General features: G+C 42.5%; 1 protein-coding gene across 1 annotated transcript in view; it reads left to right on the forward strand.

The window, feature by feature from the left end:
* Positions 1-22,879, forward strand: part of LOC145394140 (uncharacterized) — a 38,839-nt gene extending 15,960 nt beyond the window's left edge. Inside the window, exons 2-5 of the mRNA XM_080268120.1 lie at positions 9,864-10,111; positions 17,753-17,872; positions 20,159-20,369; positions 22,612-22,879. Coding sequence (XP_080124246.1) covers positions 9,864-10,111; positions 17,753-17,872; positions 20,159-20,369; positions 22,612-22,879 — 847 coding nt within the window. The remainder of the gene's footprint in view (positions 1-9,863; positions 10,112-17,752; positions 17,873-20,158; positions 20,370-22,611) is intronic.
* The last annotated feature ends 348 nt before the right edge of the window (positions 22,880-23,227 follow it).

Here is a 23,227-nt window from a genome sequence, read left to right on the forward strand (position 1 = left end):
TAAAGTAGTGGTTGCAGCTGTAGTGATGTTGGTGGGTAGTTGTGGTGGTTGCAGTCGTGGCAGTGAGTGGAGATTAAGGTTGTATGAATGATTATAATTGTTTGTACTTCCTGGTGACTGTGGTAATGGCAGCAAGAAAAGATATGGACCACAACTTTATGATACTTAATTGCGGTAGTTGTAACAGTTAGTAGTAATTAGGCAAGAACTCGTTGCTGGATTAAATTTGAGCTCCAGTGGTAGGTGATGGCCACCGTCATCCATTCATTTGATGTAGTGCTGTTTGTTTTTTCTTCAGGTGAGTTAACGCTAAGAGACAAGCCTAATGAACCCCGTAACGCAGGAACTGTTTATAACGTTGGACGTAATCATACAACCAAATAACGGGACGATGCGGAGCCTACTAAGGTGCCCCTGTTAAAATGGGCAGAGATGCAAACGCGGCGTCCATCCAGGAACCAAACTTCCACATATTTCACGACGCCTCGCCACAGCGAGGCACTGTCCACCATAAGGGAACATTGGTTCACTGTACGGACCAGCCCTGCAGGGGGTAACTGCTTGCCTGCAGATGATGGGTCTGCTCAACCACAGCGAGGTTGATCTACTATTACTACTACTATTCAGACTTTATTCTGTGTATTCTCCAATATATTCCAGTGTTCCATCCTCTCATATGTAATTCCAACGTACTCTGGCTCACACTGACGGTCTGCACTCATCTGTTATGTACTCAGGTTGTTTTGATTATCCCAACATGCATTTTGTGTTGGATCGCATGGGGTCTGTTGTGGGAACGGACCTCAGCGCCGAAGGAGAGAGATTTATTTACCCTTCCACATATTAACCAAGTACAAAGCATGGGCGGAAGTAAGGGAAATGGAACAGGTGTAGTGACTACGTGTTCGTGTGTATATGGCATTGGTGTGAGGTGGCAGGGTGACAGGGTGCGAACATGTGATAGCATTAATACTTTCCACTCTGTTATTTTCCCCAACGCTGAACTCAGACTCAGAACACGCAAAGGTCGAGAGACGAACGCAGTAACTCCTAACCCACCGTGATTCATTGCGGTCAAGTTACCTTCATAACCCCTTGAATCCCATGATGTATTTTTCGGCTTTTCTCCCATTCCCAGATGACTTTATGCAGATTCGGGCACAAATTTTGAACTGCTGGGATTAGAAAGGTGTTTGGATCCCATGTCGCAAGAATTCCAGGTTCCGGGCCTGACGTCACCCGGTGCGCCCGTGACCTACGATCCGTGTGACGCTCGTTTCCCCTCACACCCTGGCGACGTTTGTTCCGCTCTAATGTACGGAGCACCAAGTCACTGGGATTCACGGGTCCACGGCTAGGTTAAGTTAGGGTAGATTAGGTCAGCTTCGGTCAGACTGGGTTAGGCCATGTAGGATTAGGTTAAGGTAGGTTAGATTAGGTAGGTTAGGTTTTGGGTTAGATTAGTAGGTTAGACTAAATTAGGTTTATGCTACGTTAGGTTAGCAAGCTTCACCGAATTTTCTCCCTCAACGCTCGCTCTTTGATCAGCCCAAAATCCCAGTTCACAGAGGATTTCCCCTTTGCTTAATCTGTGACCTAAGATACGCCCAAGTCACTCCTAGAACCCTTAGAAACAACCTTCATTAACCTCAACAGGACGAGTGTGCTTTCCTAACCTGAATAAAATCACGGGCAGCAGCAAGCATGATATTAATAACGTACTCGGGGTGAAGTAGTTAAGCATTACACTCATTCTGGTATAATTAGCTTAGCATACACTCTCATACTTATTCAGCCTCTCTCTCTCTCTCTCTCTCTCTCTCTCTCTCTCTCTCTCTCTCTCTCAAGCACTGTTGTTTCTCATTCCCTTTAGCCATCGTATTCATTCATTCCCTCCCTCATTAATCAGAATCACTCACTCACTACACTAGCTCACACTCTCACTCCTTCCTCAGGCAGCAATCTCTCTCAATCACTCACTCTCTCGCTCATTCATGCATCAAGCCCACTCACTCACGTACTCACTTGTGCATGAAACTCACCCACTCACTAACGCACTGATGCCTTAGATTTACTCACGCGCTTACAGCTCCTTTCTCACTTACATACTCCTGTGTCTCAAAATCCCTTCTTGTCCTCATATTCACTCACTCACTCACTCTCTCTACCCCAACGCACGCAAAGTCATCCACTCCACCAGCCACTCTTATCTACCATGCACTCTATCTATCCATCTAACTATCTACTGCCAGATGCCTAAGTCGCGTAAGGGGTGGCCACACACAATTCCCCTCCATGTCGCCCTGTCCTCCGCCATTTCACTGCCCTGTTCCCAACTCACACCCCCCTCTCTCATACACCTCTCTACTCTGTCCCTCCATTTCATCCTTGGCCTCCCGCTCCCTCTCCCCTCCTTCACCTCACTCACATACACTCTCTTCGTCAGTCTCTTGCTCTCCATCCTCTCCATATGGCCAAACCACCTCAATATATTTCTCCTAACGCTTTATATCACATCCACACCACAACGCTCCTTCACTTCCTCATTTGTCAGTCTGCCTCTCCATGTGACTCCACATGCTCCGCTCAAATAACTCATTTCTACTGCTCTCGCATTTGATCTGGGTCCCTCCAACAAAGTCCAAGCTTCACTTCCATACGTTAGAGTTGGTATCACAATACTGTCATGCACCGACTTTTTTAACTTCCATGCTCACTTCCTTGTTTCTTATCACTGCTTTCAAAGAACCAACAACATTTCTTCCCAGTTGTACCCTTCCAAGCACTTCATCCTCTAAACTTCCATCCTTACTCATCATGCACGCTGGGTCGCTACTTCATACACTCAGCTCCGCCTTCTTTACCGTGATTCTCCTAATTACGCTGGCATCCATTTCCATTCGTTCCGTCATGCACCCAGAATCGTTGATATACACTCAAATTCAACCATCGTGCACTCAAATTCGTACATTCACGGACCCAAATTTGCTGTCATGCATGTAGATTTGCTCGGCCATGCCCTCAAAATCGTGCCATTTACTTCCATTCGTGCTATCATGCACCCAGACTCGCTCCTTCATGCACTGTCTGTCGCTCCTAAAGTGCACCCAAATTCAGCCAGTCAAGCACTCATATTCGCTCCTTCACGCACCCAGACTCGCTCCTTCACGCACTCAGATTCGCTCCTTCACGCACCCAAACTCGCTCCTTCATGCACTATAACTCGATCCGTCACGCACTCAAATGTGTTCCTTCACGCACTCAAACTTACTCTTTCGTGCACCCAAAACGCTTTCTAACTCGTTCTTTCACGCACTCAAACTCGCTCCTTCACATACTCAAACTCGCTCCTTCACGCACTCAAACTCTCTCCTTCACGCACTCAAACTCGCTCCTCACTCACTCAACTCGCCCCTGTCACGCACTCAAATTCTTTCCTTTACGCACTTTAACTCGATCCATCACGCTCTCAAACCCGCCCCTTCCACACTCTGATTCACTCCTTCACTCACTTAACTCGCTCCTTCACGCACTCAAACTCGCTCCTTCATGCACTCACGTCATTCAGGTTGCTTGACTGTCACCGTCTCTCTTTGTATCAAATATTCAGTGCCTTGCCTCCAGTTCCGCCGGGGATTAGCACTGCCTCGTTCGTGATCCATTTTGCTTCGTTCGTGATTCGTACTGCTCCGTTCGTGGTACGTATTGCTTCGTTTGTGATTCTTTTCGCATCGTTCGTGATTCCTGCATGCCTAGTCCGTGATTCTTGTTTTTCTTTTAATATTCTACTTTGCTTCCTTTGTGGTTCTCAATGTTTCGTTCGTGACTTCTATTGTTTCATTAGCGATTCTTTGACGCCTTTGAATCACAATACTTTATTTTGTGGTTCAGATTGATTCGTTCGTGACTCGTACTGATTCGTTTGTTACCGGTATTGGTTCGTTCGTTATTCTTTTTGCTTCTTTCGTATTAATTCGTTCCTTATTTGTATTGTTCACGTATACTCCGTATGTGGATGTTTCTCGTTCTTTCTTAGTTCGCATTGTTTCGCTTGAGGTTCAGACTTCATCGTACGTGATTCGAATTAAAATGATTTATTGTTCGTATTCTTTCGTGGTTCGTAGTGCTTCGTTCGTGATCGGTATAGCGTCCTTCTTTACTAATATTATGGGCTAGCGTGTTTCATGAGTCCTATGGATTAATAATGCGTGACGTTTGAGAGTGGATGGAGCGTTGGTCGAGCGTTCGATTCCCTATATTGAGCTGTTGAACCATTCCTGATGCCCTTATGCATTCATGACGAACACACACACACACACACACACACACACACACACACACACTCTCTCTCTCTCTCTCTCTCTCTCTCTCTCTAACACACACACACACACACACACACACACACACACACACACACACACATACTTTCCCTCTCTCTCTCTCTCTCCCCGGTTCGTCAATATTTCAGGTAATGTACGATAGCTATTCCAGCACGAGAGGAGGCTATAATGGTAACGTATTCTCTCTCTCTCTCTCTCTCTCTCTCTCTCTCTCTCTCTCTCTCTAGCCTCAATACTCAATACCCGTCAGCAAGTTTGATAGCTGATACCCTCAGTCAACATTTATGATTTTTCGAGAGGGAATTGAGCAGACTGAGAGAGAGAGAGAGAGAGAGAGAGAGAGAGAGAGAGAGAAGGGAAAGCGAGAGTTTGCGTGAGATGAAAAGCCAAGAAAAATGCTGTTATGTAAGGCAGAGGTATTTTCACAGGTCCTGCATCGATGAAGAACTATATATTGGCAATAATGTTTAGATTCGAATGAAGGAATATCACAGTAACACGTAGTCAATATTCTCGGGCATAACAACAGAGAGGGTGTACGATAACTGACATTTCTTCATTCTGTGCTGCTTTTGTTTCACTGTCTTCAAGGGTTATCGTCACTGTTATTACTACATTCTTTATTGCTTTTGTTTTACTGTATTTGGTATCGTAACTGGCTTTACTGTATTTCTTGTTACTTCTGTTTTAGTGTACTATCATGACTGGCTTTACTGCATTCTTTATTGCCTTTGTTTTATTGCATTTGGTAATGTAACTGGCTTTCCTGTACTCCTTATTACTTTTGTTTTAGTGTATCTGATATTGTAACAAGCTTGACTATATTCATTGTGGTTCTTTTTTCGTGTATCTTGTGTCGTAACTGGCATTACTACATTCATTATTACGTTTGTTTTCGTGTATTTGAGGAGTATCGTAACTGGTAATATTGCAGTCCTTATTTTTAGTATCTAAGTGCATTCGACTCGGCCCCATAGACTTCCCACACACCAACAGATAAACACCGCGCGCCTTTTTTACGTCACCACTTTGGTTCAACTCCAGACCGTCCGTAGTGAGATATGTTAGGGCTGTCCCATTCATTTATAATATACGGGTTGTTTTCTTTTGACGGAACTGAGCCACTCACAATTTGAATACTAAATTGTAGTCGCGTGAAATTCGATGAGCCTTTTTTAATAAACTGGGAGTGAGTCTCCTTGGTTATTAGACAGTTAGCTCTCCAATCTGACTACGCTTGGCCAACAACTGAGCTGAAAAAGGGGTTAGGAAACTCTGTCAGGATAGAACAACGGTATATAAAGGGGATGTTTTAATGACCTGTGGAGCTAATGAAAGAGCCAGATAGATTGTTTTCTTGTGCCACAGCTAGGACCAAACCCGCATCCATGTAAAAAACTGCCTACATATTTAACTACTTCAGCACCATTAAACACAGTTCCTGGACAAGAGTGTATAGGCCTACTCGTGTCTTGCATCTCCACGCACACACACACACAACGCACACACACACACATAAAGAGAGAGAGAGAGAGAGAGAGAGAGAGAGAGAGAGAGAGAGAGAGAGAGAGAGAGAGAGAGAGAGAGAGATTTTATGTCTTTAGAGCTCCCATGTTTATCTATTAATTTATTCAGTGTATTTTGTCGAGACAGAGCTAACATCAATGACCCAGCAGCTAGGTTAACATCATTTTAAATTGATAAAAGTAACAACATTCAAGTTTACCAGCTTACATAGAGAGTGCTATACCCTCGCCCTCCTGCTGGTCTGACGGTGAAGCATTTGATCTTGCCCGGTGATACTGACCTTCGACAGAATCCGAATATCAAATCCCTTCATTCTTACTTCATCCTTCACCAAGGCTTAGTCCACAGAGGATCAAAACTGAGCTGACCTTCCTGTGTGACCTTGAAATTTGACCTTTCCTTGTGACCTTTACATTTGGCTGTTCTCAAAATCAAACCCTGACCCCATCCACAAAATCTGATATACATCGGATAAAAACTGCTCAAGTTGACCTTGCCCTGTGGACGTGACCTACTCTTCTTAAAAACAACGGGTTAACCCCTTGGTGATTCTCAGCTCCAGCAATTTAGTCCAGATCTGATCAAAATAGTTTTAGTTATGTTGCTAGACACAGACACACACATATCGAACTTTAATCTCGCCCTGTGACCATGACCTTTGACTGATCTCAAAACTAAATCCCTTCAGTCTTCCCTTACCCTCAATACTCTCATTAAGTCTGATATAAATTGGATGAAAATTATTAAAGTTGGCCTTCCTTGGTCAGACTGCGACCTATCACTGCCTCCTTGGCTGATTCTCAACATTTCCACCAAGTTTGACTAAAATCAGATAAATCTTTTTTAGTTTATTCACACACACACACACACACACACACACACACACACACACACACACACGATTATAAGCAAGTCTTTGAGTAAGCTTCGCTATCTCACATATTGTGATACAGTACTTTGTTCCGTAGGCATGCGAAATGGATATTTCTGGTGACGCTACACATCTTTTCTCATTCGAAAAAAAAAAAAAAAAAGCGCTGCAACTTATACTACAACTTACAACAGCATAATCTCAATGTACTAAATGGGAAACATACGAAAACTTACCAAAAGAGGATAAACAAGTGAGATATGTTTCCAACCGCTGCACGGGAAACTGCTCGAGATGGCCGACTGGCTGTTAACCGAGACCCGTATGAGTCAGGCTGGCAGTTTACTTAAACTCTTAATAACTTCATTAAAATAATAACCAAGTACGAATTTCGCCAGCGTACCAAGAGTATTTCATTGTACTTTTAAATCACCTTACGCAGTGGTTGGTTGTGTTCTTAGGTGGCTGAGAATCTAACAAATAATGACTGTTAATATAAACGTGCAAAATATGAAATGGCAACATTATGGATTCGGGAACTGTATAACACGTTGATATTTTGAAGGTTTGCCGACCCCAACAAAAATGCTGAGCGACCCCAAGCTTAGGTACGGTGCCACTACGCAACAGGTTCGAACTGATGAGGCGAGTTCCACGCCACCCAACTCGCCTAGTTATCACGGCTTTGTTGGGCAAGATCTCGGCAGGTCCCAGCACAGTTTCGAGACGACGTGAGTTCTGACGTTGCAGTAATATGCAGCCATTAGCAAAATTTCGCAAACACTTCTGTGTCATTTGTGGCAATAAAAGATGTTTTTATGTCATAGCAATATGAAGCACTCAACAGAAGTGTATGAGCAGGAAAGATAATCCATGTCGTCTTGGAAGGAATGGAAAATATTGTAGGCAGAACTCAGTCTTGGTAGAGGAAAGTCGGCGAACTTTTGCTCAGAGTTGTACAGTTGAGCAAGACGAGTTCACTTATTCTCCTTCATCTCACTCGGTTCTTCTTTATGTATTACTCCTACGGACACAACACTGACGTGGAAAATGACAAGCAAGGCGTTCTCCTTACGTCATGAAATAATGATTTTATTACTGTACTTCCTTACTTTAACTTCGCCGATAACTGCCATCTGTGTGTCTCAGTGCTGAGCTGTAACGATAGCTGAACACTAGAATGTAATGCTAATGATGAAGAAGTGAACGAAGGAATGAAAAGGATGTAGAGACATAGAATTACCTTTGCCTGCCACTGAGCTGCGTGAAATAACCCGCTAAATGACGAAAATCTGGGCCTGATAAAAGTATATACTCGGAATCAGGGACAAAAGTTACACCTAAAATTCCCCCGTATCTGCTTCTCACTTTATTCTGCTGGCTAATACTCTTAAGGTGAGAAAGGCTTGGGATGTTGGAGACAAAAGTTCACCAGATATTCCACCTCTTCTCTTTCTCACTTATTTAGAGAGACTTGGCATGCTGAAGACAAAAATTCAACCAGTGTTTCACCTCTTCTACTGTACTTCTCACTTCTTCTCCAGGCTAATATTCCCAAGTCAAAAGATCTTTGGCATATTGGAGACAAATATTCACCTAATATCCCACCTCTCCTAGTTGTCACTTACCTTCACTGGCTAATACTCCAAAGCTGAGAGAAGCTTGGCATGTTTTTCTGTTTGTACATGATTCCCTTTGATACAACGCGCTAATGAGGAAAGTGACGAATAAAGTGGCGGAATAGTAGGTGGACTTTTAACAGTGATTATATGTTCCTCTCTTTTACCCAACACAGTGATAATAATTGCTGTCTTGAGTGGGATTCAATCAGCACGGGTTCGATTCCGGTGATGGAAGGTTTTTCTGCCTATATTTCTATCCACCTTTCAGTCCATGTAGAGGCTTGACTTAGTCCCCTGCATCACTAGAAGAAGGCGCCTCTTAGCAGTGAGGCGCGATAAAATATGCAAAAATGACAAATGTCGAATGGGGAATTACCTCGCTTTGCCAAGATATATTAATGGTAATGGTGGTGGTATTAAGATAATGATGATGATGATGGAAGACGTTATGGTATCCCTAATATCTGCATTATAGCAAGAGTATTGGGCAGTACAGTACTGGGGGTGCTGGGTGTGATCAGAGCGATAAGGACAACGAAAATCATCACCATCATCATCATCGTTACCATCATATTTCCCACAAAAAAACGGAGATGATATCACACACACACACACACACACACACACACACACACACACACACACACACACACACACACACACACTATCATACAAACCTACGGATAAGTATACACTGACATCCATACTTACAATACTCACACATACCCACGCACAGACACCAATTCACACACACGCACTCACAGTCAAACTAGTACACATTCCAAGAACACACACACACACACACACACACACACACACACACACACACACACACACACAGGTAACAGAATCAATAGCGACATCTACATCCAATTAATTATCACCTGTTGTCTCACGGTACCTGGCGGGCATTACTCCACACACACAGCCGCGCCCTGTGATGTAACACTACTGCGGGAAGTAGCAGAATGGAGAGGCGAAATAATGAAGCTATTTGTATCTCTGTTACAGCTTTATAATAAATTTCTCTCGATCTCTATACCACAGAGATAGATACACACACACACACACACACACACACACACACACACACACACACACACACACACACACACACACACACACACACACACACACACACAGAATCTTTTTTCTCTCACATCGCTTCACACACCAGACCAAGCCTCCCACAAGAAGGAATCGTAGTGAGAGTAGTTTGGGGTACCTTTTTATCTCTTTCCTCCGTATGCAGTAATAACGACAAAGTGAAAAGAAAAATCATGAATATAACTTTACATACATCACGGTCCTCAATCAAATATGGACAAGAATCGGAAATACTGTACGAGTATTTACATGCATTATCTATCTTTCTGTCTATCTTTCTATCCATCTATCTACCTACCTGTTTATTTATATGTCTATCTATTTGTCTATCTGTCCATTTATCTGTCTGTCTGTCTACCCGTCCCTCAGTCTGACAATCACCCTCTCCTCCCCCAGAAACTCATCCGTGGCCCTGGTAGTGTCTCAGCCCCACCTGCCCGCCCTCATGTCCAGCTCGTCCACGTCGTCTCGCCTCTCGCAACCCCGCCAGCAGAGGCCCAGGGTAGTGCTGTCCTTCCTGACGTGGGAGCAGAGAGACAGGGACATGAGGGGCGTGCTGGCTCAGGTGCTACGAGGGGACTCACACTTCTCGGAGGGACAGGTGCTCAATGCCATGGAGACCGATGTGGCCGAGGAGATGGGAGGTGAGGAGTTACATGGATACACAGACTATACTTACCTTTCAATGCTGGGGATACTGATGTGGCTGGGGAGATGTAAAGTGAGGACATACACCGGTACATAAACTACACATACCTTACAATCACGATGATGGATACACACTACACACCTTACACTCCCAGCAAGGCGGTTTAGCGGTGATGTAAGATGAGGAGTTACATACAATTACACAGTAGGTGAAGATTCATACAGGTACACAGATACACAGACTTTACGGCCCCATGGACCTGGCCTGCGTTAAATGATGGTATTAATGCTTATATCCTAGTCACAAATGTATCCGAAAATTATAACACTGAAATACTGTACGACCGGACTTACTCAGTGGAAGTTGAGTGAAAGCAAGAAATGATCCTTCCTAGTGCTGAGCAGGTACGTATAAGGAATTGTGTGTGTGTGTGTGTGTGTGTGTGTGTGTGTGTGTGTGTGTGTGTGTGTGTGTGTGTGTGTGTGTGTGTGTGTGTGTGTGTGTGTGTGTGTGTGTGTGTGTGTGCGTGCGTGCGTGCGTGCGTGCGTGTGTGCGTGTGTGTGTGTGTGTGTGTTTAGTCAATACTAGGAACAAACACGAGTGTCAGCTGCGTCGGTCTATATAACACCTCTTTTTACCTTCACATTCTTTCCTTCCTCCATTCCTCTCATTCTCCCTTCCTTCTCTTCCTGCCTTCCTCCTTTTCCCCTATCTTACCTCCTCTCACTCCTCCCTTCCCTCGTTCCCTCCCTCCATCTTTCTCTCCCTCTTTTCTTCATACCCTTCCTTCTTCCTTCCCTCCTTCCCCTCTTTGTCAGTTCTTTGTTCATGCTCCCTTCATATTTTTTTCTTTTTTTCCCTCCTTCCTTCCTTCCTCCCTTCCCCCTTTCCTTCCTTTCTTCCCTCTTTCCCTCTTTCCTTCCTTTCTTTCCTCCTTCCTTCCTTCTCCCTTTCCTTCCTTTCTTCCCTCCTTTCTCCATTCCTCCCTTCCCTCTTTCCCCCTTTTATCCAGCTCTTAGTGCTATCTTCACATTCCTCTCCTTCCTTCCTTCCTTACTTACTTATTTGCTCCCCTCTTTCCTTCCTTCTTTCTTACATTTCTTCCTTCCCTCCCTGCTTCCTTACTTACTTCCCTCCTGCCTTTCATCCCCTGTTCTTCCTTCTTTCCTTCCTTCCTTCCTTTACCAATTTCTTATTCATGTTATAATCAAACTCGTTCTTTCTCTCCCTGTTTACCCTCTTTCTTCCTTCCTCCTCTCCTTCCAAATACTTAATCATTCCCCATTTTCTCTTCCTTTTTATATATTCTCTTTCATGTTTATTGTTGTTCCAGGTTTTTTCTTTTATTCCGGCAGTAGTGTATTTTTTTTTTCATATTCTTTCAAATCTCTCATTATGCACTAATTATGCCTTTTCTCTCCTCTCTACTTCATGACTTCTTAGATTTCTTTCCTTTATTCCTTCCTTCCTTCCTTTACTTTCTTCTTTTCCCTGCTTTGTTGGTTTTTCATTTTCTTTCCACCTTCCTTTTTTTATTTCGTTATTCATTTTCCTTTATTCTCGTTTATATTGTTCTTTATTTGTCCCTCTTGTCTCTTCTTTAGCATCTTCTGTTATTCATCACTGTCTCCATTTTCCTGCTTTTTATTTTTTTGTCAGCTTCTCATTTCTAACTCTCTTTTCTTTAGATTCCAGTATCTGTCCTCTCTCTCTCTCTCTCTCTCTCTCTCTCTCTCTCTCTCTCTCTCCAACAATCTTTCTCTTCGTTAATCTATAACAATCCCACTCCGTCAGGCTATCTCCCCGCCAGTCTCTCTCTCTCTCTCTCTCTCTCTCCAACAATCTTTCTCTTCGTTAATCTATAACAATCCAACTCCGTCAGGCTATCTCCCCGCCAGTCTCTCTCTCTCTCTCTCTCTCTCTCTCTCCAACAATCTTTCTCTTCGTTAATCTATAACAATCCAACTCTGTCAGGCTATCTCCCCACCAGTCTCTCTCTCTCTCTCTTTACACCAGTCTTTCTGTTGGCCTTTCTATCAGTCTTTCTCTCCGCCAGTCTCTCTCCACCAGTCTTTCTCTCTGCCAGTCTTTCCCATTAGCAATACTTCTCTCAAACGCTTTCGCCAATCTCCCTCATCACCAGGTTTTCCCTCAATCTTTCAACCATTTTTTCTCTCCGTGAGTTTCTCCCATCATTCATTATTCTTTCTCAGTCTTTCTCTCCGTTAATTTTTCTTTCTCGGTCTTTCTCTCCACCAATTTTTCTATCTTTGGTTTTTCTCTCCACCAATCTTCTTTCAGCCAGTCTTTCCATTAGTCTCTCTCTCTCTCTCTCTCTCTCTCTCTCTCTCTCTCTCTCTCTCTCTCTCCAAACACCTTCATAGCCCCCAAAAAAGACAAACAATCCACAAATCATTCTCTTCACAAACACAAATACCCATTTTTTTCCCCAACTGCATCACCTCCCATGGCTCACACGAAAACCCGTATCGGCAAGAAAAAATGTTAATGGAAAGGCTTTTAGTTATTTATTTATTCATTTTTTTTTAGTCCATTAAGGAGCTGACCATCTGAGGAAGTGGAGGTTGAACACAAAGAACACTCCAAACTTGCGTCGATAGGTCGCTTATTTGTCGTTCCTTGTGCGCGCTCTTGGGGTGAAATGTGAGTGACGGATCGAACAAGCTTGAGTGGGAGTGGATGGAATTGATCTTGGGTGCGCCTGAGTCTGCTTGGGTGGATTTGGGTGGAATGAATTATGCTTTGCTGATGTTCTGGCTTCACGGTAGGCAATCGAGCTTGGGTAAGTTTTAGTCTGTCTAGGTAGATTGATTCGTATGTTTTGCAGCATAAAACTTAAATCGGGTATGTGTAAATCTGTTTGAATGATTGAGCGTACGTTCTGAGGTATAAATTAAACCTAAGTGTGTTCGAATTTGTTTGGGTGGATTAATTCGTACATTTACGGTTTAAAATTGATACTGGGTATGTCTGAGTCATTTATTCTTGCGTTATGCGGTTTAAAATTGAACGTGGGTGTGTCTGAATCTGTAAGGGCGAAATGGCTGTGTTCTGCAGGATAAAACTGAACCAAGGCACGACTGAATCTGCTTGGGTGGACGAACTCGTATGTTTTGCGGTATAAAATTGAACTTAAGTATGTCTGAATGTGGACTAATTCATGCGTTTGTAGTATAAAATTTAACTTGAGTATGTATGAGTCTGTTGGAGTAATCTGACTCGTTCGTAGCAAAAACAAAATACTGTACAAACAAAAGACGTCCCTTGGTCGCAGGGGGGTTAGGGGATACCAGTGGTGCAGGGTAATATATCCAGCTCACATGTGAAAAATCTTGAGTTCGAGTTGCTGGCCGGTCAGACTATTGAATAAAGTCTGTTTTTCCCTCCTGTTCTTTGTTCACGCAGCAGTACAGTCGGGGACTTGGTTGTAAATTTGATTGCTGAGCGCCATATCCTAGAAGATCAGAACTTAGCATTAATTACCTACCATCACAACCTTTGCCTAATCGATAGGCATTATCCTTAGCCTTCTTATTCGTAATGTTCATCTTGTAACAGCATTTCCGTTGATCACTTTATGTTTTCTTGTTCTTGACTATACTTCACACCCAATTTATGTTTCACTGTTCCAGATAACACCGTACAACCAGTCTGTGATTTGCTAGGCTATACTTTACACCCCGTTTTTGTTTTGCTGTTCTAGGTTATACTTTACACCTATTTCTCTCTCTCTCTCCCAATTTATTCCACTTCCGACCCCAATATTTCTGTAATAATTGACGGTCTTCCCTGTACTCAGTTATTACACCTGTAGCGTTATTTTCCCGATAATGAAAGGAAGTAAATAGTTTAATTCTATACGTAGCATGATATGTGGTAAAAGGTCTTTGTGCCCCTGTGTACAAAAACTGAGGTCATTGTTTTTAAGTTAATGACTGAGGACAATGTTGCTCCTTGGCTCTTAGGTTTATTTCTGAAATGGAGTGGTGGAAGGTTATTGGAAAGACCCATAATTTTTATTCTATTTTTTTAATCATCACCATCATCATCATCATCATCATCAAAGACGTCTGGTGGCACATCATGGTTCAAGAGGTTTTTCTATCACGTTGACGCTTCCACGGGTGTAGGTCGGTCTCCTTCCCTTAAATGTTATGGACTAACGACAGCCTAGCCTCGGTACCCTACGCTCTGACGCGGGTAAAATGGTATCTGGTAGTTTCTTTTTAATCATCCTCATCATCAACACTCCTACCCTCTTTCAAACTTGCATGAGGTGGGAGGGATCTAGGAATAAGAACGGAAGAGAAGAAAGTATGAGAACTATCAACAGAATGCCCAGCAAATAATGGGCCACAAATCCATGGACTCATCATTCAAGACCAAGAAATTCATTATCACAACCTGGCGAATCTGCAAGGTGGCCACAAAGTCTGTTACGAGAATGAAAGAAGACACAGCTACTCACCCACTGGACAGTCGAGAATTTTGTCATTTAGGATTCCCGCGCTCACGGTCTCCAATTTCTATTCTAAACTTTGCAGAAAATAATATAAAAACCGCATTTTCTTAAAACTATATTTACCCCACTTCCAAAAGGCCCATCATCTCTTTTTTCAGCCCATTCAGTACGATGAAATAATTTTTTGTCTTGCTGTTTGTGGACTATTTTATGCAACTCAAGGGAGACATCTTGTGCTGAAAAGGTGAATGTCGTTTGTCTCTAACCATCTAGAACACTATACCCTTTTCACATTAACTTGGCCCAGATTTTTTCGTCCTTTTGCAGCCTACCAACCTCAGTGACAGAGAAAATACTGTTGCTCTGCATTCTTTCCTTAGCACTTCTTCATGACTAGCATCATCTTCTAGCGGTAATCTGTTCTTACAAGTCAGTATTGAGGATCGGGAGACGACATTTTTAATCCAAGTTAGAGGAAAAGAAATATACCGTGAGAGTTATAAGGAGAAAAAAAAAAATCGCCGTGTCAACAGTGAGATCCATTTCGCTATTCGCGCTAGGTGTTGAAAGGTTCTGGGAAAATACTGATAACTGTGTTGCGTAGTGGCAGCGGCTTCGTATGTCGCCTGGCTTACCATATCATACACGAGAATAATTACATGTGAATTACCATCACTCTTACTACTATTACTATTATTACTAATACCGTACCAATACTTATGCTAATACTTATGCTGCAACTACTACTACTACTACTACTAATTATGGCTGTTGTTGCTGTTGCTGCTGCTGCTGATGATGATAATAATAATAATAATAATAATAATAATAATAATAATAATAACTATAATTCTGAAACTGCTGAAGTAATATTCAAAGAACTCCACATTCAAGATGAAAATTATTTTATCATTGTAGACCTAACATTACGGGACTTTTGGTATGACTCAAAAGTTTATACGTATTATTACCTGTGACCTTGAGATCAAGGTCAAGGTCATTCATACTATGCGAATCATATTAACTCATGACCCACAACATTTCCATCCAGTTTGGTCAAAATCGGCCAAATACTTTCCGATCTATCACTTTCAGGCATGAGGTGGCCATTTTGATTTTCTTCAATATCTCAAAAAGTATTTGTTGGATCTCAGTATCAATACCCAGGTGGACTAGTATATGTTGACTACACACTGGAATAGTTGCAAAGTAATCAATTCAGTAGTTTTTGCTGTGCAGGAGCAAAAACTGAAGAAATAACATAGGGTGCGCTAATGCGACGCTAGCGCTAGGAAATATGCTAAAAAAAAAAAAAAAAAAAAAAATACAGCCAAGATGCATCACTTCCGAAAATTTCAAGTCTCTATCTCGAATGATCTTGTAATGCCAGTCTTCTAGATACCCCCCTCCAAAAAATAATAATATCAACAATATCAATAAAAACTCCACAGAATGTTGCGTTCTCAATGTTCATCATCATCATCATCATCATAACCTTTCCTTATCTCTTCGTGTTACATGCAGATTGGTCGGAGTAGTGACCCTTGTCCTTTTGCAGGCGCCCCACCACTTAATAATTCACGGCTGCATTGCACTTCCACCAACATTATCACCATGCACCCTGTAGTTTGTGTGTGTGTGTGTGTGTGTGTGTGTGTGTGTGTGTGTGTGTGTGTGTGTGTGTGTGTGTTTAACCACTGTACTATCTCGCGTGCGTATGTGTTTGTGTGTATGTGTATATGTGTGTTTGTCAGGCAGTCACTTATTTGCTCCCTGCGAGTGTGTGTTTTATTTCATTCAGTGACCTATTGCCGCTGAGATATTTTCGTGTGTGTGTGTGTGTGTGTGTGTGTGTGTGTGTGTGTGTGTGTGTGTGTGTGTGTGTGTGTGTGTGTGTGTGTGTGTGTGTGTGTGTGTGTGTGTGCTATGTAACCAATGTGCGTATTATCATCATGCAGTCCCGCGTTTGTTTATGTATGCATCTCTTCTTTTATCACACTCATCCTTTTAGTAGTGTGTGTGTATGGTTTGTGTCTGTGTATGTTTTATGTGTGTGTATGTTTTGTGCCCGTGTATGTTTTGTGTCTGAGTACGTTTTGTGTCTGTGTCTGTTTCTTGGCCTCCGTCAGTGTATGTGTAGTATCCATGTATGTTTTCTGTCTGTGTGTATTAGTGTGTATGTTTTGTGTATGGATTTGATTTTTGTCTACATTGTATGCTGGATGCTTTGTTTGTGTGTAATTTGTGTGTACGTTTTGTTTCTGTACGTTTTGTGTCTATTTTTTGTATATGTTTTGTGTCTGTGTGTGATAGGTGTGTATGATTTCTGTCCATGTTTTAAGTCTGTGTATGCTTTGAGTCTGTGTATGATTTGTGCCTGTGTACATTTAAGTCTGTGTACGTTCTGTCTCTATAAATGCTTTTTGTGTCCATGTTTTGTGTTTCAGTCATATACCCACGTCTACTGTCTATGTACTGAATAAAGTCGTCCGGCATTACTGGAATATAATACAAGTTTCTTAATTATCGACCTACGTTACTCAAGATTTCTGTCTCTTCCTGTGGTGGGTTTTACTGAGCTGAATAAAATCGTCTGGGGTTTACAGCAATAAAGCATGAGATTTGTTTTCTCCACAGAAGGGTTAATGTTCTTATATATTAATTTTGTTATGTTTATTTGTTATTGTATTTCTATATGCAGCTATGTTTGCTTATTTATATCATACTATTAAAATACATACGTAGATAATAACGAACTTATTTTACTTCTCATCATTTTTCAAGCAAATTTTACTCATTTTTTCTTCACTTTATTTTTTTCTGTGTTCGTCTTTTTTATTACTTCGAATATTCATTCATTATCTATCGGAGCTAGGATTCTGAGGGATTAAATAGTGAGTGAATGATTGTGTAGCTCCTTTTACTAAGTACGATGTTGTTCGGTATCCCTCTTCGTACTTTCTCTTTCCTCGTTTCCGTATCCTTCCTCACACCATACTTAACTGGGAAAAATACTTCAAGATAAAGATGATGATGATGATGATGATGATGATGATGATGATGATGACGATGACGATGATGATTGTTTATTTATTTATTTAGTTATCTATTTATTTAATCAGAGTAATTATTCATTTGTTTTCCCTCCCGTAGGTCCAGCGCCGTGGTACCCTGTGGCCCACCTGAGAGGTACGAGGTTGGGTGCTGCCATGTACCCCCGTGACGCAAACAAGGAAAAGAAGGTGCTGGCCGGACACTTCACGCTGCTACAAGGTGGGGGATGCCATAGTCCTTTGACCTTAATTTGGCTCAGATATTCGTCGTTTTGCAGCTTATATGACGTAACTCGACGACACAATTAGTCTATGCTGTGGCACTACATATTTTCCACGGCTGTTTTTCGTGACTATCATCATGTTCTAGGCTAATCTACTGTTACAGCTCAGCATTCAAGATGGAGACATGGCAATTTTAGGAGTTAGAGTAAAAACAGTATATCATGTTAATAGTGTAAGGGTATACCACGCGTCCACAAAGAACATACATGAAGAATATAACAGAGATTACACACAGAGAATATAGAGGGAAACATCTGATAAGCCGAACATACACATATACAGCTAGAGAATATACAGAGCGAAAAAAAGAGGTGCAAGACTGGATTTGTATGCCCGTGACGCCACCAGGTAGGACAGGAAGGTGTTGGGCGAGCATCGAAGCTATGGGGGGCTGAGGGGGTAGGGGTCCTAGTCCTCAAATTCAGACCCTTAGCCCCTTACTGACCCCTCACTTAAAATTTCGTACTCCTGAATGCGTGAAAGATGTGCAACGCTGCCACCCACCCAACCGCCGAAATAAATGGTCGTATGGTTATACATTAAAACGCTAAGTGGAATGCAAGGTTCTTAGTTTTTACAATAATTTCTGAAGCAAGTGAGTCAGATGAAACGTGTTCAGCCTTCCTATATTGCTGCTGACTGCACTCTGTAATGTGGGATGCAGGCGTTCCAAAAATGACAATAATGATTTAGGGGTTAGCATTCCACTTTGCGATTTAAGGCTCAAACATATGGCCTTAAGATTTAGCCCTACCTTGGCCCCCTCATTTGTGGCGACCTACTGGAGCAGGCACATCAAACTACTGCTGAATGAGGGAGCTTTCGTTTGGAAGGCCCTGAATACATGTTTGCTTATATCAAGTTTGTTCACCCCTATGGATGCTTTTCACGCTGCACCATCTCTGGCAGCATCTTTCTGCATTCTCTTAGCCCTGAGACCATTTTGTGGGACTTCATCATTAGACTATTTAAGTCTATCTCTTGGAACTCTACCCTTTCATTTACACCAGCAGTTTTTCAGTTTTCATCCTTCACTCTCTTCGCTTTTCTAAACATCTGTCTCCCGGCACGCATCAATAACAGTGATATAAGAAATAAGCAAAGTTAGCAATCAACTAGTGCTTACCCGCAAAAATTTGCGGGAGTAACTAATAGTCTTTCCATCACAAAATGATTGCAAATACCATCATCTTTGTTTCCATACTGTTATTGAGCCCACAATGACCAATTCTGACCAAAAAGTCCTAAAAATGTTTTTCGCATATTTCTGAGTGTCGCTATTTCCGACAATTTCGCAACGGAGCGTCGCAACAATCGCCAAAATTTTTGTTTGGTATTCTTCTGACACTCCCTGGACTTACCCCGACCTAATGCAAAGAATTAGTTCGATATCTGTTACCGTTCTCGGGAAAGAAACGAACAACACACACACACACACACACACACACACACACACACACACACACACACACACACAGCTCGACTATTACTCAGATTATAGACAAAGCATTATCCTACACACAGCAAGGAATATGCACACCATCGTCACTTCCCCCTACCTCTAACACATGACATACCGTTTCCCTCATCATAAACACACTACATGAAAATATACATATTACCGTCACTCTCCCAGCCTCTGACACATTACACCATCCCCATTTTCGCTTTCATGATCAACATTACAAAAATATACGCACCAGCGTCAATGCCTCTTTCCAACACACTGCACACACTATGTTATTTCTCTCTGAATGTAAGATTTAGAATGCGTCCAAATATCCATCGTTAACCCTTAACTTATTATCACGACAGGGGGTAGCTTTTTGACAGGCAGAAAAGTGCTGTTATTATAGAGACTTAAATTATTCCTAGTTTTATGTGTTACTAGGGATGGTAAATTTACTGACTTTATAGAATGAAATTATTTTTACTTCCGAAAGTACATTGTTAATCACTTCAACTCGAGTGTGTCGTTGTTATTCTATCGCCGCTGTCTAGTTACAAGAGATTTTTCAAACTGCAGACCATGTGTGGGAGTTAAATACAGCATAACCATTCACTGTTTCACTGCCAAACGTCAAGTCAAAACTGAAAAAGAATCCATCTGCAGGTTATTCTGATTAACGCCAGACGTCTTTATTCGGCTGAGGAGAGACCCCTTGGGCAGAAGCGGGTAATGGTTCACTAGCGTAATATACTCCTATCTCCTTTCCAACAGACAGCTACTACGAGCACACCAAACTGACGCTCCTGATGGACAAGGGTGGTACTGGTGATGGGCGAAGTCGTAGCCTGCTGGTGCTGGCGTACAAGAGTCTGGAGGAGGTAGTGGAGCCTGGTCTGCTGGAGGGCTGGGTGCGGTGGTCCGGAGCTTGGGAGGCGTACACACTGTTGCAGGAGAGACACCTACCCGTGGCAACCATCACACTGTTAGTCATACGCCGTAATTTTGTTGTCATAAGAGAATTCGAAACACTTCTTCGTCAGTGACATTTTACATATTACGCTCACTTAACTTCCTGTACATTACTCTGTCGATAATGGAAACATATACAGAACATAAACGAGAATAATAACGTGAAATATCCATAGCAAATAGCTAAAAAGAAGGAGAGTGCTACGAAGTCTCTCACGCCACCTCAGTTACAGTCCACACTTGGGAAAGACCGCAGCGTCACCATATATCATCACTCCCCCCTTGCCTTACAATACAGTACTCACACAGTAAGCAGTTCTTTAATAGATAGGATGAGCCATATATTACGCTCCTGTTCCACTCTGCCGGGCGATTTCTCGTGTGTTGCGGGAGCGGCTCAGTCAGCGTTTTCAATATTATCCTGCACTATTCATTTCAAGCTTCCATTGTAATACTCACGCCCACACCAGCATAATGAGCCGTCCCCGCAACACACAAGGTACATCCAGGTGAATTTCTAGTGGAGCGCTATTTTCGGACCACCTTGTGCAATGGACGACCGTATGATAAAAAATAAATAAAAATAAAAATGCACGCTCCAGATTTTTACGGTTATTTTAGGAACGCTTGTAATTATTGGATTCAATCACTCTGCATCCCCGTGCTGGAGAGAGGCGCCTTCACGTGGTGGCAACGATATAACTGGGCAGATCCACCGTCCAGTTATATAAACGTACCACATCTCTTTCCCTGTCCACTGAAAGGAGGATGATGGACTGCAGGAAAAGGGCAACTGCACCCTGTAGTCCACCACATTCGCACTTCAGATAAACAAGAGGCTACTACTACTACTACTACTACTACTACTACTACTACTACTACTACTACTACTACTGCCTCGCATACCACATTGCTGAGTGCAATTCGCAACGGTACTGAGAGGGATGATCGTAAAAGTGAAAGGTCTGCCTTCCTCATCTCAGTTCAAAGTTAAAGCATACGGTTCACAGACTGATAAACAGGATGAGAGGGGTGAGAAGCAGGCTTAGAAAAATATTCAAGGTAGCCTATTTATATCTCTAACAGTGCACAGAGAGAGAGAGAGAGAGAGAGAGAGAGAGAGAGACGTAATAAACCAGTTAGTCTGCCCAGTGCTGTAGGTTAACTCAGCACCAGGACGGCAGGAGATGTTTTAGTTGGTGATGCTGGGGGCGCTGGCTTCGATGACAGGAAATGCTCCTCTGTACAATAATTTTTGTTCATAGCAACTTTTGTAGATTGTTATTTGACGAATATTGTAGTAGTAGTAGTAGTAGCAGAAGTGAAAGTAAGAAGTAGTGGCAATAGTGGGAGCAGAAGTTTTACTCGCAGGTTTATCTGAAATGTGAACCTGGTGGTCTGCAGGCTTAAGCTCCTCTTCTCTTGCAGTCCACCATCTTCCTTTCGGGGATAGGGAGGTAGCTGAGAGACGATTGTGTAACTAGAAAGGTAGGCCGCCCAGTTATATCAGTGCCACCATATGAAGGCGACCCTCTCCAGCACCTGACGCATAGTAGAACATTAAATGCTTCGTCTCCGTAAACGTACATGCAGTTCAGTAGTGTACAGATGAATTTAATAATATAAGTGTTTTTGATATACAGTACTACAGTTTTTTACGTTAACATGCCCAAAGTTTCGTCTTTATGCAGCCCATTTCACGTAGCTTATTAGCAGAGAAAGACGATACAATGGCTGTACATCCTTTCTACACCAATTCTTCGTGACTAGCATCATATTCGAGTGTTAATCTATTGTTACAGCTCAATAATCAAGATTGAGAGATCAATTTTACGCCAATTCAGAGTAAATGGAGTAAAGTAACTTCCTGATTCTATGCCTCGTCATCTGTATGTCTGTCAACTGGAATAATAAGGTAAAGTTATACTGAGCAAGAGAGGCTTAAATCTAAATGCGGATTATTAGCACATTATTGAATTTGAATACTATATTGTTATGCCTTAAATGATGTAACTATAGTTCTTTTACCTTAACTTGACCTAGATTCTCGTCCTTCAGTAGCTTATTTCCCTTAGTTCATTGGCAAAATAAAACACAATCCTTTCTACACCAGTTCTTCGTAACCAGCATCATATTCAAGCGTTAAACTTCTCTTGCAACTCATTGAAGGTAGAGAGAGGGCCATAGGCCAAGTTACAGTACAAAGAATATAATGATGATGTGACAGTAATGTGACATATGTGTGGCGGCGACAGGTATGTGCGTGAGGCGGCAGAGGGTAGTGATGGCAGTGGCAGTGGCAGTCGGCGAAAGAAACCCCGGGAGAGCTTCAAGTACGTGGTGATGGTGGAGGTGGTGACGGCGGGGGAGGGGCAGGAACAGCAACTGAGGGCCGCCACACACAGGCTCAGGGTGGAGAGGTGGAGCGGGTACACAGGCCTCTACACCATCCACACACTGCAGGACTTCGCCGCCAGTTTCTCCAGCAGCGACAGCATCAATAGACTCGTGGCGGACCTCTGACCCATCCGCCACGGCAGGCTTTGTCCTATCGTGCCTGCGAATATACCCTAGCCAGCGTCACACACATCAGCGACACTGCTATACCGACGCGCTTGCTTACAGCATTGCTGTCTTTTGGCCGTATACTCCCCAGGCGCAATTCCTTACCGGCTTAGTTCAGTATACGGCATATCAACACAATATTCTTTAACATTTATGCAAACTGTGTCATCAATGAAAAGATCTAAACAAAACACATGACAACGTTGAAAGACAATATGAGAAACAAGTCACTCATAAAAAGACGCCAGAAATCCTCCATAACTAATGAGCTTACGACCCTCAGTCACCAGGACCCATATTCTCGTC

This window comes from Coenobita brevimanus, chromosome 26, assembly GCF_032717465.1.
Source record: "Coenobita brevimanus isolate Jiangsu-jjx chromosome 26, ASM3271746v2, whole genome shotgun sequence".
Lineage (NCBI taxonomy): Eukaryota > Metazoa > Arthropoda > Malacostraca > Decapoda > Coenobitidae > Coenobita > Coenobita brevimanus.